This window comes from Brettanomyces bruxellensis, chromosome 9, assembly GCF_011074885.1.
Source record: "Brettanomyces bruxellensis chromosome 9, complete sequence".
NCBI classification, from domain to species: Eukaryota; Fungi; Ascomycota; class Pichiomycetes; order Pichiales; family Pichiaceae; genus Brettanomyces; species Brettanomyces bruxellensis.
This window is the reverse complement of record NC_054690.1, coordinates 640,807-657,684: the sequence shown is the minus strand read 5'-3', so window position 1 is coordinate 657,684 and position 16,878 is coordinate 640,807. Positions and strand designations below refer to the sequence as shown.

The 16,878-nt window shown below is 38.6% G+C and overlaps 9 protein-coding genes across 9 annotated transcripts; 3 read left to right on the top strand and 6 right to left on the bottom strand.

Moving 5' to 3' along the window:
• Positions 1-79: 79 nt before the first annotated feature.
• On the top strand, positions 80-832 carry BRETT_002170 (uncharacterized protein; the record flags this gene model as incomplete). The annotated part of the gene is made up of 1 exon (XM_041280708.1): positions 80-832. The coding sequence occupies one exon, from the start codon at positions 80-82 to the stop codon at positions 830-832; it is 753 nt and encodes a 250-aa protein (XP_041138499.1).
• A 45-nt stretch (positions 833-877) lies between these two features.
• BRETT_002169 (uncharacterized protein) lies at positions 878-1,909 on the bottom strand (the record flags this gene model as incomplete). Its single annotated transcript, XM_041280707.1, has 1 exon — positions 878-1,909. The coding sequence occupies one exon, from the start codon at positions 1,907-1,909 to the stop codon at positions 878-880; it is 1,032 nt and encodes a 343-aa protein (XP_041138498.1).
• A 519-nt stretch (positions 1,910-2,428) lies between these two features.
• On the bottom strand, positions 2,429-3,423 carry BRETT_002168 (uncharacterized protein; the record flags this gene model as incomplete). Its single annotated transcript, XM_041280706.1, has 2 exons — positions 2,429-3,314; positions 3,392-3,423. 2 exons carry the CDS (start codon positions 3,421-3,423, stop codon positions 2,429-2,431), a joined length of 918 nt encoding a protein of 305 aa, XP_041138497.1.
• A 614-nt stretch (positions 3,424-4,037) lies between these two features.
• Positions 4,038-5,111, bottom strand: BRETT_002167 (uncharacterized protein; the record flags this gene model as incomplete). Its single annotated transcript, XM_041280705.1, has 1 exon — positions 4,038-5,111. The coding sequence occupies one exon, from the start codon at positions 5,109-5,111 to the stop codon at positions 4,038-4,040; it is 1,074 nt and encodes a 357-aa protein (XP_041138496.1).
• Positions 5,112-5,557: 446 nt separating this feature from the next.
• Positions 5,558-6,574, bottom strand: BRETT_002166 (uncharacterized protein; the record flags this gene model as incomplete). The annotated part of the gene is made up of 1 exon (XM_041280704.1): positions 5,558-6,574. The coding sequence occupies one exon, from the start codon at positions 6,572-6,574 to the stop codon at positions 5,558-5,560; it is 1,017 nt and encodes a 338-aa protein (XP_041138495.1).
• Positions 6,575-7,477: 903 nt separating this feature from the next.
• BRETT_002165 (uncharacterized protein) lies at positions 7,478-9,601 on the bottom strand (the record flags this gene model as incomplete). Its single annotated transcript, XM_041280703.1, has 1 exon — positions 7,478-9,601. One exon carries the CDS (start codon positions 9,599-9,601, stop codon positions 7,478-7,480), a length of 2,124 nt encoding a protein of 707 aa, XP_041138494.1.
• A 1,037-nt stretch (positions 9,602-10,638) lies between these two features.
• BRETT_002164 (uncharacterized protein) lies at positions 10,639-12,528 on the top strand (the record flags this gene model as incomplete). The annotated part of the gene is made up of 1 exon (XM_041280702.1): positions 10,639-12,528. One exon carries the CDS (start codon positions 10,639-10,641, stop codon positions 12,526-12,528), a length of 1,890 nt encoding a protein of 629 aa, XP_041138493.1.
• A 992-nt stretch (positions 12,529-13,520) lies between these two features.
• On the top strand, positions 13,521-15,302 carry BRETT_002163 (uncharacterized protein; the record flags this gene model as incomplete). Its single annotated transcript, XM_041280701.1, has 1 exon — positions 13,521-15,302. One exon carries the CDS (start codon positions 13,521-13,523, stop codon positions 15,300-15,302), a length of 1,782 nt encoding a protein of 593 aa, XP_041138492.1.
• A 589-nt stretch (positions 15,303-15,891) lies between these two features.
• ISU1 (iron-binding protein) lies at positions 15,892-16,431 on the bottom strand (the record flags this gene model as incomplete). Its single annotated transcript, XM_041280700.1, has 1 exon — positions 15,892-16,431. The coding sequence occupies one exon, from the start codon at positions 16,429-16,431 to the stop codon at positions 15,892-15,894; it is 540 nt and encodes a 179-aa protein (XP_041138491.1).
• Positions 16,432-16,878: the final 447 nt, after the last annotated feature.

The following is a 16,878-nucleotide window of genomic DNA, read 5'->3' as shown; positions in this document are numbered from 1 at the left end:
TCAATCTTTAGAGGCATGTCGATCCAACCAGAATTATAAAATTGACATTTCAATCAAATCAAATTGCTTAAAAGGGAATATGCTGTCCAGAAGATTTGCGTGTGGGCTTCCGTCAACAGGAATATTGTCTGAACTTTTACCAATTGTGAGGTGTAAAGTTCCGACCGTGCATAATCACATCAGATTCTTCTCTGAATCTAAATGCACATTAAATCCATCTGCAAATCCAACAGCTAAAAAGAACATTCCATTAGGAAAGAGAATTAAAAATGGAGCGAAATTTATGCTGTCCTCCGCAATCGTGTTAGCAGCACTTGGTGTGACTAGTGTTTCGTTATATTTAGTGTTCAAGGAGCTTTTTTCACCTTCAGGACAAACATCAACGTTCAATCGTGTCGTCAGTATGATAGAAGAAAATCAACAATGCCTTAAGATGTTGGGATATTCCGATGAAGAAATCAAAAAAGGTAAAATTAAGCTTAAAGCTTACGGTGATGTGCCACAAGATCGATGGACCAGAGATAGACCTATAAGGGCTACCCAATACACAGCAAAAGATGGCACGGATAGGCTTATAATGAGATTTTTTGTTGAAAGTAAGTACACTGTGGGAGTGGTTCGTGTTGAGGCCATCGAAGAAAATGTTGTGGCTCAAAAATTCAACTATGTGACATTGGACGTGAAAGGAAATAACAGATTCTATCTAGTGGGCCATCCGCAGAATACTGGCTCATTTATGAGACCTATGGGACTCTTTAATGGCAAAAATGGGTTCTTGGGTGTAAAGTGGGGGAAAAAAGAAGATAATAATGACGGGGATGAGAAGCATTAACTTGTATAAATGAAACTGGTGCATTTTGCGTTATAGTACGTACATTTAGATATAAACTGTTATAAAGATCTGCCGCATTCCACCTGCACAGAACATATACAGAGCTGACATAATAAATATACTGGTAGCCAAGAGTTTGTTGATGCTGTTTTTACATCGTGCTACCCCATTTGTGAAAGCAATTGCTTCCTGTTCATACACGTTGTCAATGGAATCTGACACGTTATGCTTCACTTGCGGCTTCTTAACTCCAACGACATAATTACTCCAGTCATCTGGTATTTCCTCCCCACATTTTATTCCCGCAACGTCTATTATGTCTCTGAAGTCTGATGCAGGTGGCTCCGAATCTCGGATTTGTGCTAGACCATTATGATCGCAGTATTTGGGATCCATTTTATGGTACGTGTAATAAAGATTGAGGATAATAGAGTTCTTTTGGGCCTCTGTGCATCCTCCAAATATTCCATAGTGTCCTGTATCAGCGTGATTCTCGATCGAACTGCAGTCGATCTCCTGGCAAACTTTATCGCGGATTGTCATGTTTGTATGCCAATTAATGTTGGATTCTGGGTTAGAATAGCAGTAAAGAGACGTCATTATACAGTCGCATCGACCGGGTCGTGGTGAATATGGTAGTACTGATGTATTTATTTCCAACTTTTGTAGTTCAGTAGGAAAGTTCTTACATTCTTCATTTATTTGTTGGACTGACTTAATTGTCGTTCTGGTCATAAATAAGTCCGGGGGCATGTGATTGCTGCATTGAAGATATAGCAGCATCTCACTTTTGGTTAGAACATAATTGAAATCATCGTCTCCGATGTAAAATCCGACAAATTGATTGTGCTTCTTCTTTTTTTGTAAATTGATTTTCATATCATGTACGGCGACCTTGAGATAGGGAAGTGAGTTACTTTGAAAATCTGTTGCATTGAGATCAATTACAAATCCTAGTATATTATGAACAGTTTGGCACTTATTCATGATTATGGTAAATTTTTCTAATTGGTCGACGTTCCATGTTTCACCTATACCTTCAAGATGAATGATTTTATAACCGGGTACTTTCGCCATTTGATAGAAGGATTTACTTAAAATTTCCTCCTCAGTATAGTGGATGATTTCTGTGAGATTTAAATTTACCTCTGCTAAATCCTCTATATTAACAAATGTTCCATTGCTAAATTTCAAATCTGGCAAAGATCGTTGACTATTATGAATATGTTTTAAGTAATTTAGAAAGAAGTCATATTGAGAAGCACAAGTGGTGGTTTTAACCAAAAATAAACACTGGATAAGAAAAGCACACAATCCTTGATTTAACCACATGAAAATTGTCGCAACAAAATTTTGTCAGCAGAAAAAGACAGAATTGTAGAGAAACGATATCTTATAACAGTAAAGGTCCTAACAAGCGTGCTCTTATACTTGGCCGAATTCAGAAAAAGCTTGAAGATTATATGGGCAATGTAAGAGAAATATTCGAAAATTAGACGCCGTGATATTTTACGGGCATAAATGATAGCACAAGCACGCAGGATTTTACGTAAACGAGAGCGGTTATTTTAAGTTGAAATATATAAAATGGAATTCTTATAAAAGTCCAAGGGTCTTCAAAAGTGTAAAGATGGGAACCACATTATAATTGTTATGCAGTAAGTAGAGGAAACCAACATAAAGATGCCTTTTCACGAATAAATTTGCGTTATACATAATGCCCAAATTTTCTGGCCTTTTGGCAGATGCCTCAATTGGATCATCCGTGATCAAACCTGCCAAGATGCTTTCTCCGGATGGAAGAGCACAGAAATTAACAGCGTCGATCGCTTCTTTTTTAAGATTAATCGTCCAAAACCAAATTTTGATGTCATTTTTGACACAGAAATCGAACAATTTCCTGGATAATGAAGGATTGTATAATATGAGGTAAAAAATTGAAACAGCCGAAACTCTCCCGCCCCTCTCCTTAATTTCAGCAACCACTTTTTCCGCAACATCAATGTCAAACGTAATGTTTATAATCCGAAAAGGATCCATTTCTTTACAGTAATATCTTGAATCCCACATTCCAAAGATTAATTTATTATGCCAATATTCGATGTTTGGGCCAGCTTCCTCTAAATCTTGCAGTAAAAGTTTTAATAACAGCTTAGGATCGCAATCTTTTTTGATATCCAACATAAGTTGAATATTCCTTCCAGTCTTCTCAGATTTTTCCCGGCACCACTTTAAGAGTTCATTCAATGTAGGCATTGGAAGGTGAGGCTCTCTCAATGTACGCAACTTAGAAAGGGTATCCTTATATGATTCCTGGGTGACATTGTAAGATTTACCAAAAACACGCTCTGTTTCTGAATCGTGGGAGATGACAATAATATTATCAGTAGAAATATGCAAGTCTGTCTCCACAACATCACAACCACTATCTGCAGCGGCGTCATACGAAAGAATTGTGTTCTCAGGGCATTTAGCCTTAAAACTGAATCCAAAAGCCAATGGCCGATAAGTTAGTAAAATAATTGAACAATGCTTCACTAGATTTGCTGTACCACCTACCCTCTATGACCAGCTAGAATTGGTTCCGACATTATAATGATGATAATGGATGACACTAATATACAAAACACAAAACACAGCCCGTAAGCCAAGAGAAAAAAGCATGGTGAATGATATTTTATGCAGATCTCTCATAATTTATATTCTCGAGATTTAAAGGCCGACTTGACGCGGCGGAACTTTTCTTCCACGTGATAATGCAAGTTGAGATTTAGCCAACAGATAAGATTCAGGATTGCTCTTCAATACTTGATTTCTTGAAAAAAGCACAACTTTTCAATAACTAACAAATCTGTTCTTTACCGTTCTTATTGTCTTGGGTCATTATAACCTATCAGATAAATGCCTTTGGTACAACTGTAGTTCTTTTCGGTTTTTGCCTGGCCGGGCATAAGGTACTTAATTGACTGATATAGTTGTGAAAAAAAAAAGTTATTCCGCACGTGCGTTAACTGTTAAGAATTAAAGAATTAGAGCATCGAGTTTGAGAAATTGAATGACAAATAAATACATCGGCAGAATCCGACGGCAGGAAGTACAGGACAATAAGTATCGTAGATGTAAAGATAAATATAAACGGGTTCTTACTTTATTTAGACTATTTACAAAATTTACTGATAACGCTTTAGAACTCCATGAAACAACATCACTCAATCGGGTAATACATCTTACCAGCAGCATCAAAGTCAATTTTCCTGTCTTTTCTATTGTCCCTGAACGATTTTCCATATCTATAGCCAACCTTACCAACCTTAACATTAGTGAACCGGAAAGCTGAACGATCACCCTTATTCATAGGAGCAATAAATGAACGACTATCTTTCTTCTGCTCCTTTTTGACATCATTCGATGATGGCTCACTTCCATGAGATAAACGTTGCAACGTTACAGCAGCAGGCTCAAGTCCATATTCTTGGGCAGCGTCAATGGGTCCAAAAGGTTCAGATTCTGCAATTGTGAGGAAACGAGACTGCTTAGTTGCCTCGGGAATAGGAATTTCTGTCAAATTCTCTGCATTCTTCTTTGGGTCGTAAAGTGGAAACAAATTATACATGACGTCTGCGAATTTCTGCATGTCCTTGGTAATCTTTCCTTCAGACTTGAACCTTTCCTCAATTTCATGCAGTTTCACAATAGCTTCTATTCTTTGAATCTTCAACCCATATTTCAAAGCTACGCTTTGAGGCGTGAGACTTAAATTCACCACATCATTAATAATCTGTTGTTTCATCTCTTTGCTCACTTGCGTGTTTGTATGACAGTGTGTATTCATAGGAAACGGTTGAAGACTATTTCTCACCTTACCGTTTCCTCCGGAACCTAACAAATTAGACTCTGTATCTTCTTCTCCATCTTTTGCACCTTCACTGCTGCTGGATTGTTCTGCAGATCTACTTGAATGACCTTTTGTACTTAGTAACGAATTTCCTCTTTCTGTTTCGGGATCCACATAGTTGGTCGTGTGATCCTGGTTTGGATACGCATATTTGTTCAGATAGTATTCACCTTTGTAATTTTTTGGACCCAGGAACTCATCCATAAGTCTCTTGAAAACTGTTTGCTTCCTGGAATGACGTGCAGGTGGTATATTTCCCACTTTAGAGTAAAATGGGTATGCTAATGTACGTCTATAACGAACTTGGCTAAGTTGTCCACCAATGACTTTCACCCCATCAGTGGCTTTCACCACTAGTCCAAACTCTTTCCTTATACCAATCATTAATTATTTATATAACAATGCATACGAGACTAGGATGGGCATTTATTCAGGGCACGAAACACACAAGTGCTCTTTTGGAGAGGTGGAGGATTTGTTCTTGCATAGTTTTTTTTTTTTTTTTTTTTACTGTTCATCGATGCTTTTCATTTTTTTTTTGAAAATTAGTTCACGCGGAAAATGCGATTTATGTACATAAATAATGCCCCCAGCTAAACGGACCATCCAAGGTCAGCAGAACCAGAGAACTACACACTACTTCACTCGATTCAACAAGTTATATTTCTTCCATTAAATTTATTAAACAATGAACCAGAAAAAATATATAAAGACAAAAAAGATATACAGATACCTTTCACAAAAAGGTTAACCATATAAATATATGCTAAGGACTAATATACACCACATCATGCCGGTTTAGAAACGTTTTTACAATTAGTTGCACGAACTTAACAGTCAACCAAGTCGACAACGTAGAAGTTGACAGCAGTGCATTGGGCACCAATTGACTCGTCGTACAAGTTGTAGAAGGTTCCAGACAAGCACTGGTAGAATGTAGTGTTCTCACCAAGGGCCAATTTTCCATCATCAGTGATAGACCATCCAGCAGCATAAATGGCACCAGCCTGTGGTGGTGGGCCATCAAACTGGAACTGTCTGTTAGCAACAATAGATCCAATTCTTCCGTGACTGTCAGTTAACACAGTGCTGTTTAATGACAGAGACAAAGACTCGGAACTCTTGCAACCGACCTGGTGAACGGCAGTAGTAGCAGCAGCTCTCTTGACAAGAGTCGAAGAAGTAGCTTGGATCTGACCATCACTAATCTGAGAAGCAACAGACTTTGTGGATGTGGATGTAGTAGCCTGAATCTGGCCATCGTTAATCTGAGAAACAACTGCCTTGGTTGCGGTAGTGGCTGTGGTAGCTTGTATCTGACCATCGTTTATTTGGGAGACAACAGCTTTTGTGGCAGTAGTTGCAGTGGTAGCCTGGATTTGGCCATCACCAATTTGAGAGACGACCTGCTTGGTAGCAGTGGTAGCTTGTATTTGACCATCGCCAATCTGTGAGACAACTTGCTTTGTGGCAGTGGTTGCCTGAATCTGGCCATCACCAATTTGTGAAACAACTTGCTTAGTTGCAGTTGTAGCCTGAATCTGACCATCTCCAATCTGCGAGACCACCTGCTTGGTGGTTGCCTGAATCTGACCATCGCTAATCTGAGAGATAGCAGTGGTAGATGAGGTCACAGCACCAGTGCCCGTAGTCGATGGAGCAGTAGTAGATGAAGTGCCGTTAGAAATGGTGGAAATGAAAATACCGAAAGGTCCGGCATAGTCAGTGGTTGAACCAGCAAGCTTTCCACTAGGCGTTAAAGTAGTCCATGGCTCAGATGGAACGTAAGCAGCAAGAGTGCCAGCGGCAAAAAGAGCAGCAAATAAACTGTTGGATGATGCCTTCATTATAATGATTATTCGTTATTAAAAGTGTAGGTGTTTGTCGAAGCTTTTATAACTGTATGCTTTGTTGATGAAGATGGAAACGTATTTAAGAGTTATGATTATGAAACGAGATGAGCAACAAATGAGAAAGATTTGGGCTTCTTATATACACTTATTTTGACATGTCTGATGTAAGTCCACTTTTGCACAAACTGATCTGTGGAAATCAAATTTGTTCTACTCGAGGCAAAATCCGGATCAGCCATCCTTGATTTCCACTTATATTTAGAAGTATAATTCTCTGAAGGGAAAATTTCACCAGCCCCCTATAGTTCTAACTTTGCTGTAATAATGTGAATCAAAATTCAAGGATTCCTATTTGCAGTGTGAGAAAATAAAAAAAGAAAGGCTTCGAAAACAAACGAGTAAGAAAATGGCTGGCTCCAAGCACATCGAAAAAAAATGGAGGGCTGCCTATTCGAGGAAATTATCAATACATGCAATTATCCAAAATAAGAAATTTCGGCATTGTTTAAAGTTTTCTATTTAGCTACCTCGGCAAAAAAAACTTTTTCCCCAATATCATCACAACTAGATCAGGAAACCAACAACGCTAGTTGGCAGTAAGACAAAGAATGACAAAAAAAGTATGCAAAAATAATATTCCTCAATAGAATCAGTTTGTATGTTCACTACTCTGATTCCACAAAAAGAGTACAAAATTGTGACACCTGAAAAAGCTGAAGGCAGGCACTTCGCAAGCAATTTAAATCCGAATAGCTAAATTTAGAATAACATAAATAACATCAATTATGGAATAATACGGAAGATGGAAAGTCGGGTACCAATAATAGAAATCCGAAGACAGAAAGAAAACCTGCAAAGTATGATATTGAATCCTATCAATATTCCTCGGACTCTAAACTAATTCGATAACTTTTGCAAAACTTTGGAGCCCTTCTCGAAATTTTCCCTCTGTGCAACAGTTGGACGCTTCAACATTGCCTCGAGATCATGTGAGTACGGAGCCTTTGTATCAAAGGCATCATTCAACGAGTTCACCGCTTTCCAGTAATCATTATAAATGTCACCATTATAACATCCAAGCACCGAATTGATAAAGAAATCACTGAACTTGAACGAGTCTGTCATTCCAATAACCATTGGACGGATTTCCAAACAAAGCGTTCCAATTCTTTCTTTCAGTTTTGCATATGTTTGGGTGGATAAGACATCAAACTGCAAGAAAACATCAGCATACTCTTTGATTCCGGAAAGAGCGAAGAGAGATAGTAGAAGTTTGATTGGAGTGTTAATGCCTCCATTGTTACTCTGTCGCATCTCTGTTAATCTCTGAATTCCCTTCGAAAGCATGTATTGAATAGCATATAGATGGGATAAGGATTTCTTTTCGGTTGAAATAGAATCCCAATTTTGTTCATTCTTGGAGAGTAAATCAAGACAATTCGAAGAAAGTCTGTATATCAACGTTTCCAATGCAAGCAATAATTTGGATAGGTCCGAAATGTCTTCTGCATCAATGGTATGACCAATTTTGCTCTTTCCAGCAAGAAAAGAGAAATTTCCTGTTGGCTTCATGTCAGTTTTTAGCATCTTAGCTACCTGTTGAACAGTAATCCGACCGGCATTCTGTGCAAGAATGTTATTATCCCCTTCCCAGGTGCACTGAACTGCATGATCAGCATAACCCTTTCCAAAACCGCTATATGCGGAGTAACCATGTCCGCCGCAGGCTTGTCTACATTCCTCAATTAATTGTAAACATTTCCACGTGCATGTAGACTTTAACGATGCACTATCAGCGAAAAGCTGCTTTAGCTTCTTTATTGCAACACCCAACACCTTCATATCTTGAGTGCGGACACCAGATTCAAGCATGCTAAGTGTTGCTTTGTAATCTGATTGAATTTGGTTCGAGGCAATACCCATAGCATATGTCCAAGCTAACAAGGGCAATAGTCTATGCTGGTGAAGAGGATGGTCAATTATCTGCGATTCGGATTGTGGCATTTTCTTGTTGTTACTCGCGGCTTTTCCTTGCTTAAATTGACGACGACCTACTGAGTATCTTAATGCAATTGTTGTGAACCTTTCACTAGTTCTAAAAGAATCTGTAACCATGGTAACCCGCCCACCAAGCAATGCACTGTACGCTAGTTGTGCCAAAGGTGGTTCAATCACCTCACCATCATCACTAATTGTTGCAAATTTGGAAAGCATATATTCTTTAGGAATCTCAACGTTCGAAAACTGAATCCAGCCATTATCAATTCCATTCCTACCCATTTTCTCACCAATATCACCGAGGGCAATACCAGGTTGAAGCATGTGAGCAGTGTCCCTTAGAGGAACTACAAATACCTTCACACCATAATCTTTGCCGTCAACTTTGAGACGTGCAAAACAGGCGGTATGAGTTGCAGAATGGGCAGCACCACCTATCCACCACTTGGTAGCACCAACGTGTGGAGTATTGATGATAAAACATTTACGTTTGCGGTTATAAGTAGCAGTTGTTTCCAAGGCTGCCACATTTGAACCATGTGCCAACTCGGTCATGGCAAAGCACCCATAAATTCCCTTTATGTACGCGGCTCCTCTCTCGAACGCCCAATAATTGAACTGATTATCCGTACCATTTCCTCGTATTGCTCCTAGAAAAAGACCCAAATGAACCCCAATTCTTGTTCCGAGCTGGGGATCCACCACAGCAATGAGATTAAGCCTGTTTTGAAATGTTTGCATATCCGGAGCGTCTTTTTCGATGTATTGAGCCATTCTAGAGATTTTGGCGGCTGTCTCTTCGCGATGCTTCTCTGTACCATACTCATAGTATCGTAACGAAGTTCTAAGAATAGGATCTCTTTCCAATTGTTGCATGATACTTAAAGTATCCACCGCTTTCTGCTTTGATCCTTCCAAAAACTCAAACATCTTTTGGACGTTAAAGCTGGTACGCCTTCTTTCTTCACGGATCATTGATGCAGGGTTTGGTTCGACCGAATTTGAACTCACTGTATATGACATATTGAATAAGTTAAAAATAATATATTATACTGGACAGAATATCGAAGTTTTTTTTTTTTTCAGTTACAGTTTAAGACACTACGTCACAACTTTACTGCGTGATATGTCGGTTGGATATGAGTGCATTTATACTCTTTATATAAATATTTACTGACATCTCCCGGCCTAACAGTTAAATCTTAAACAAAATCAAAAGTGGGGCCATTCTGTCACAAAATATATTAACTCTGTGATCACAGCTAAAGTTCCATGTGAAAATTCAAGATTTAGGTATCAACCATATAATACGTATTGCTACCCCACATTTTACCGGTAAGACTGATGGGGGAATTTTTCGAGCTCCTCCTAGGTCCTTTTTTTTGGTCAGCCTCGGATTTCCGAGACACCTAAGGGGAAAAAATGTATATATATTTTGTTGTGTATAGTGGGCTAGTGCAGGGCAGCAATTACGGCCAAACTAAAGAAATTTCGCGAAACAGCATATGAGTTGAAGTGCTGTGCCCATATGGTAGTCGTTGAATTATTTGTATACGAGACAAAAATTTATACTTCTCGAGTTTCATTCTTAATTCTACTTCAAGTACTAATATAAAAAGGAAATTAGTGAAAAACAGGTATTTAAGTGAGCTTTAAGAAGGAGATCATAATCAATTGTCCGATAAAGTAACATTTTTTTTATCGAACAAAAACACTAAGCATGGATTCAATCTCTTCAATCTTAGAGGCTAACATCGATTACCAAGGACAGCAAATTGTTAAGAGCATCTCGACTGCGCTAATTTTTATAGGTGCTGCAATCAGTCTTTTTACTGGTTTTGTTCTTAACGATATCAAATATACCTGCTACGTGTTCGCTGCTTTCAGCTTAGTCACACTTTTGGTGTCACTTCCACCTTTCCCTCCATACAGACGGCATCCACTCAAGTGGCTTCCAGCTAAGAGAGAAGAAGCATCTAACATTTCAATTGAGCTTTAAACAGCTTTTGAGTTAGTGACTCGACGTTTGGTTTTTTGCAAAGCATACATTTATTTTTCCAATGTCGGACAGTTTGTTTCTTGGTTTTGACCTCTCAACTCAGCAGTTGAAGATCATTTCAACATACTCGAATTTGAAGCACCACAAGACTTATAAGGTTGATTTCGACGAAGCGTTCTCAAAAAAATATCACATTAAGAAAGGTGTTCAATCAGAAGAAAGTACTGGGGAGATATTTACACCTGTTCAGGTTTGGATAGAGGCGGTTCAGCTTTGCTTTGACCGAATGAAGGCGGACAAATTTCCGTTCGAAAAGGTTAGAGCATTGTCTGGATCATGTCAACAACATGGTTCTGTTTATTGGTCTCGGGATGCTCCAAAGTTACTTTCAGATCTTTGCCACTCCAAGAAATCGATGCTAGAAACGTTGTTTCCTGGTGCATTTACCTTTAAAATTGCTCCAAACTGGCAGGATCATTCCACCGCCAAGGAAATTTCATTATTTGAGAGTGTTGCCGGCGGTGCAAATAATTTGAGCCAAATTACAGGTTCTCGGGCACATTATCGGTTTACGGGTCCGCAAATAAGGAAGATGGCTGTTAGAAAGGATCCAGAATTGTATAGAGAGACATATAGAATTTCCCTTGTTTCGAGTTTTCTGAGCTCTCTTCTATGCGGAAAGATCGTTGCATTAGATGAAGCGGATGCGTGTGGTATGAATCTTTATGATTTACAAAAGAATGATTATGACGACAAACTTTTGTCATTGGCCGCAGGAACATGTCCAGAAGTTGATGGATGCGATGAAAAAACTGCTTGCGATGGTATTTCGGAATTGAGGAAGAAGTTGGGAAAAGTGCACCCTATTGGATACAAGTCAATTGGTGTAGTGAGTAGATATTTTGTTTCAAAGTATGGATTTTCGCCTGATTGTAAGGTGTATTCGTTTACTGGGGACAATTTAGCTACGATATTGGCTCTTCCATTGGCTAAGAATGATTTACTTGTTTCAATGGGTACCTCAACAACAGTTTTATTAGTAACGGATAAGTACAAGCCAAGTCCTAATTATCATGTTTTCAAGCATCCTACTAATAAGGATCAGTACATGGGAATGCTATGCTATTGCAATGGAGCTCTTGCAAGAGAGCGTATAAGAAATGCGATTAACAATAAGTATGGTGGAAAGAAAGGCGACTGGACTAAGTTTGATGCCATATTAGACAAATCGAAACCAATGAACGGAAAACTTGAGGTGGGCATTTACTTTCCTTTAGGTGAGATCATTCCGAATGCCAAACCATGTGAAAGAAGATTTAGATTCGACGCGAATGAGAATGCGTTGCTGGAAATTTGTAAAGACAGTTTGCAGTGGACCATCGAGGAAGATGTTGCTGCAATTATTGAATCACAAGCTCTCAGCTGCAGACTTAGGGTTGGACCAATGATTGCAAATTCAGGGGGCACTGATAATGAGGAATCACCAGATATTCATAGCTCGGACTACAAGCTAAGTAAGATGATCAAAGGGAAGTGTGAAAAAGATGTTTTGAAGAAGCTAACCGATAGATACGGTGATATAAAATCGGATGGAAGCTACCAACATCCTTTGGCACTTGTCTCCAAGCCAAATAAGGTTTTTTATGTGGGAGGATCTTCCCAAAACTTATCTATTGTGCGGAAATATTGCTCTATCTTAGGGGCACAGGAAGGAAACTATCGGATCGATTTAAGCGATGCTTGTGCACTTGGTGGTTGCTATAAGAGCTTGTGGTCGTATTTAGTGGAGAAGCATGGAATTGACAATATTCACAACTATGATCACTGGCTTGCAAAAAACTACAATTGGGACGATTACGTCGATCGGGTGGGCAAATATGATGATCTGTGGAACGAATACGTGGATGGTGTTGGAATCTTGAGTGTTGCAGAACAGCGTCTAAAGCAGTAGATGTGCAGAGGTCTTAAATTTCTGTAGCTTTTACTTTTTTTATTTTTAGATTTTCATTGACAAAGCGCATTATGATTTTGCGTATATATCTTCTTTTAAACAGTAACTAAACTAAATGTAAGATATATTTAAGGAATATCTGTTCTCACAATTAATCAATGTACTGTTTTCTTGAATGGTGCTACGATACACGCATTAAAGATAGTTGCTATGCCATTTCTTTACATGCAATAAGTAGTCATAAAGCCATTGTCACTTGCATACTGCTGCAGAGTAAGCAATACATTAGGGGATGTGAATAAATACTGTATCTATCTTTGCGGTGGATAATTTTGAGGCTAGGAAAAAATAACTGTCACGCAAAGCAAATTCAGATAAGGACCCAAATAAAAAAAGCCTCCAAACTAGAGGAAGATTTTCGCGAAAATCGACTAACCGGTATGAAATATACGATAGATCTCATTATTATTTTCAAGCATAATAAGCGTGAATTGATGAAAGTGAAAGTCATGGTCGGTGACTCCCATCAGGAAATAATTTTATTCGTGAAAAAAGTAGGGAAAGGAAGATAAGGTGAGAGAAGATAGGGAAATTGAGCCGAAGATAATAAATAATGTATCACGGTCGATAATTGATAAAAAAAGATTTGTTTGAATATAAAAAAAAAATTTAAAAGTTCAAGAAATTTTTTATGCAATTCGGCTGCTGGCTGAATCGTTTAATTTAAAAAAGTAAATAGTATTCAGTTTCAATCCCCACTCAACAACACGTCGAACAAATTAACATAAAAATTAATGAAGACAAAACACGTCTAACTTGAAATATTGAGCCACTACTGAACTTGAATAGAACAACAGATAATTGTCTAAATTCGGATTTGCCACTCTGCTGGACTAATGGAAAAGTACACCGATCGAAGGCATCCCAAATATGTGCCAGGTACTTATTCTATATATTCTTCTGCTGTGATAAGACAGATGCACAAGGAAGTGATGAAGCGACGCGATAGTCAGCGTTCTTCAACAATAACAGAGGGAACAAACTCTTTATCGGCGCATTCCTTGTCTATGTCGACAAATTTGAATTCTCACGGTGTAGAGAAGTTTACTATGCAGCCTCATGACCTTGGACTTCACTATGATTACAGGTTCGACCCAAAGGTTCCGCTTGAAATGATTCCAGAGTTGAAAACAAGATTTGGTGTGATACTTCTTCCTCAGCCTACAAATTCAAGAAACGATCCATTTAACTGGGCATGGTACAGGAAAGCTGTGCATTTCCTAATATTAATGATTCTTACTGCAGTCACTGCAGCAATCACAAACAATGCGTCGACACCACAGGAGTCTATAAACGACCTCACTGGAATATCATACGATGCTCTCAATAACTCTGCCGGTGTTTTATTTATATCAATTGCAATTTCGACTTGGCTTTACGCTCCTTTGGCATCACTTTGTGGAAGAAAGCTATCCTTTCTTATTGGAATGCTTTTTGGCATGGCTGGATCCATATGGTATGCACGGATGCAGAATGTAGGCGACAGTTTTGGGTCACAATTCTTAATTGGACTATCGGAAGGATGTACTGAAGCGCAAGTTCAGCTTTGTCTCAGTTCCATATTCTTCAGGCACCAGGTTGGTGCCGTTATTACAATTTACGTTCTCTCCTATTCACTAGGAACATATTTAGGTCCACTAGTGGCAAATTATGTTTCAGAGAACTCCAGTTTCCGCTGGGTCGGATGGGCAAACGCGATTGCCAGTGGAGTGTCTCTTTTCATTGTGATATTCCTTTTTGAAGAGGATAGTTTTAATTACACGAGATTCAAGCACCATACGCGTGAAGCCATATTAAACTTCTCTTTGGCACAACATGGAATTGTGAGCAATGATGATGATCTTACGCTCGGATATTTTGACAAGAATTGGCCCCTTTGGAAACGCTTGGCACCAGTGAAAGAGTCAGCCGAAAGGATTTTACGGTCTCCTCGTGAGTTCCTCACCTCATACTTTAGGTTGCTTTATTTCAATGTGAAGTGCATCTGGTTTCCTCCAGTGTTGTTTGCAGGAATAATATGGGGACTTCAAAACGCAATACTCACTTTTTACTTAACCACTGAAGACACTTATTTTTATTCTGCACCATTCAATTACTCATCTGAAACAGTTGCATGCATGAATATCCCGCTTATAATCGGATCGACGATCGGATGCATTTACTCAGGCTCGCTCACTGACTATTTTGTGCTTTGGCTTGCCAGAAAGAGACGTGGAATTGTGGAATCTGAGTTCAGACTTTTATTCCTGTTTCTTTCAGGCATGATTGGCGCAGCTGGACTACTAATGTTCGGACTTGGAGTTGTTGAGCAGCTTAACTGGCGGGTCTTTTACATTGGGCTTGGCTTCATTGGCTACATGTTTTCTTCCGCAAGTAATATTTCAATGCTCTATGTGTTGGATACATATGACGAGCTTATATTAGAAACATTGGTTGCAGTTGCCTTTATTAATAATCTTCTGGGTTGCATTTTTACTTTTGCATGCTCTCCATGGCTCCAACATGCAGGAACGAAAAACACATACATTGCGTTGGCTGCAATTACACTTGGGCTGACTTTGATTACCGTGCCATATCTGATCTGGGGTAAGAAGTGGCGCAAAATGACCAAAAGCTCGTACAATGAGATGATTGAGGTCAGAATGAAGGAGAACAAGGAGACGGAGAATGAGAACAAAGAAGAAGAAGGAACAGAGAAGGAGCAGGAACAATAATTAGAGAGAGGGAGATTCTTTACTACACAACTTGGAAAGAAAATATATATAATCGCATATACTTATAACATTATAAAATATACACTATTTATCGATATTATGTGTAATCTCTAATTCTTTATTAGGTAATTGCACTTGCATTAAGAAACCGAAACCGCCCAAGAATTCCAGACCATGACCTGAGCTTAATAATTGAGGGGAATAATATTCAATCCAAAATAAAACCGAGATTCGGGGAAAGCGGAAAAAAAATAAATAAAAAATAGTCTCCGCTACGGCAAAAAAAAAAGAAACGGATATATCGGACAGACCTTAAGAATATGTAGAATAATATTATCGACTATAGATTTGACGAACTTGCAAGATGTAGTATTAGCGTGTATATATGAAACTCAGTGGCAGGTCTAATGCTTCAATTAGAAGCCAATATAATCAAACCTCGTGATAAAAAAAACTAGAAAAGAGCTTCCCCTATTTTATTAGTACGTTTGGTATGAAAGAGCAATCAACGAAAAGCAAAAAGGAATAATTGCCGACCGAAAAGTTTATTCAAAAATCAATTCATGAATCTCAGTATTCACAAATCAGATTAAGCATGTGCATTTGCCCCATTCGTTTGCGACTTTGTAGCATCAGGTCCAAGAGTAGGCTTTCTGTTGTGTCTCTTTGTTCTGTAATCTTTGATGGCACTTTTTATAGCATCCTCTGCGAGCATGGAACAATGAAGTTTCACAGGGGGGAGCGAAAGCTCCTTTGCAATGGTGGTATTCTTTACCTTTGAAGCCTCATCTAGTGTCATACCTTTGACCAATTCCGTAGCATATGAGGATGATGCAATAGCAGATCCACAACCAAAAGTCTTAAACTTGACATCTTCAATAACACCAGTATTGTCATTCACCTTTATTTGCAGTCTCATCACATCACCGCAAGCAGGTGCTCCCACTAATCCAGTTCCAACGTTAGGCAGATTTTTGTCCATCGTTCCCACATTTCTAGGATTTTGGTAATGCTCAATGACCTTAGGGTGGTAAAAACGAACTGTAGAGAAAATGTCAGTTGCCTGCCTAGGGAAGAAAGATGCTCTTCCCTGTCTCATAAGTTGCCTCGTAAACTGTCTGGAAAACATCCTTTAGTATGTATACGAATTAATGTGCGTGCTATTTGAATAGCTAGCTATGTGTTATATAAAAGTGGCTTGCTCGAAGTCTGGTAAGAACCAAATGTACTAAATGAAAAAGAATAGAGATATAGTATGCTTTTTGATAAAAAGATAATAAACAAAACAGAATAAAAAAAGTGAAAATCCAAAGCACGAAACGTGGATTCGATTCGATTTTATAGATAAACCGGAACCGGGACAGAAGGCGCTATGACAATGAAAAGAAATCTATTATGAAGAGGATAAATTTTTTTTCACATCTTTCCTTCCCCTCACGATTTAGCAAAACGTTAGGACCGATTCCCGAATAGTAGAATTTACCGTGATCCGATAAACCTGTGTAAGGAAGAGAAAGAAGAGCGATGAGAAAAAAATGGAATAAAAAAAAAAAAATAAATAAGAGGGGGAAAAAAT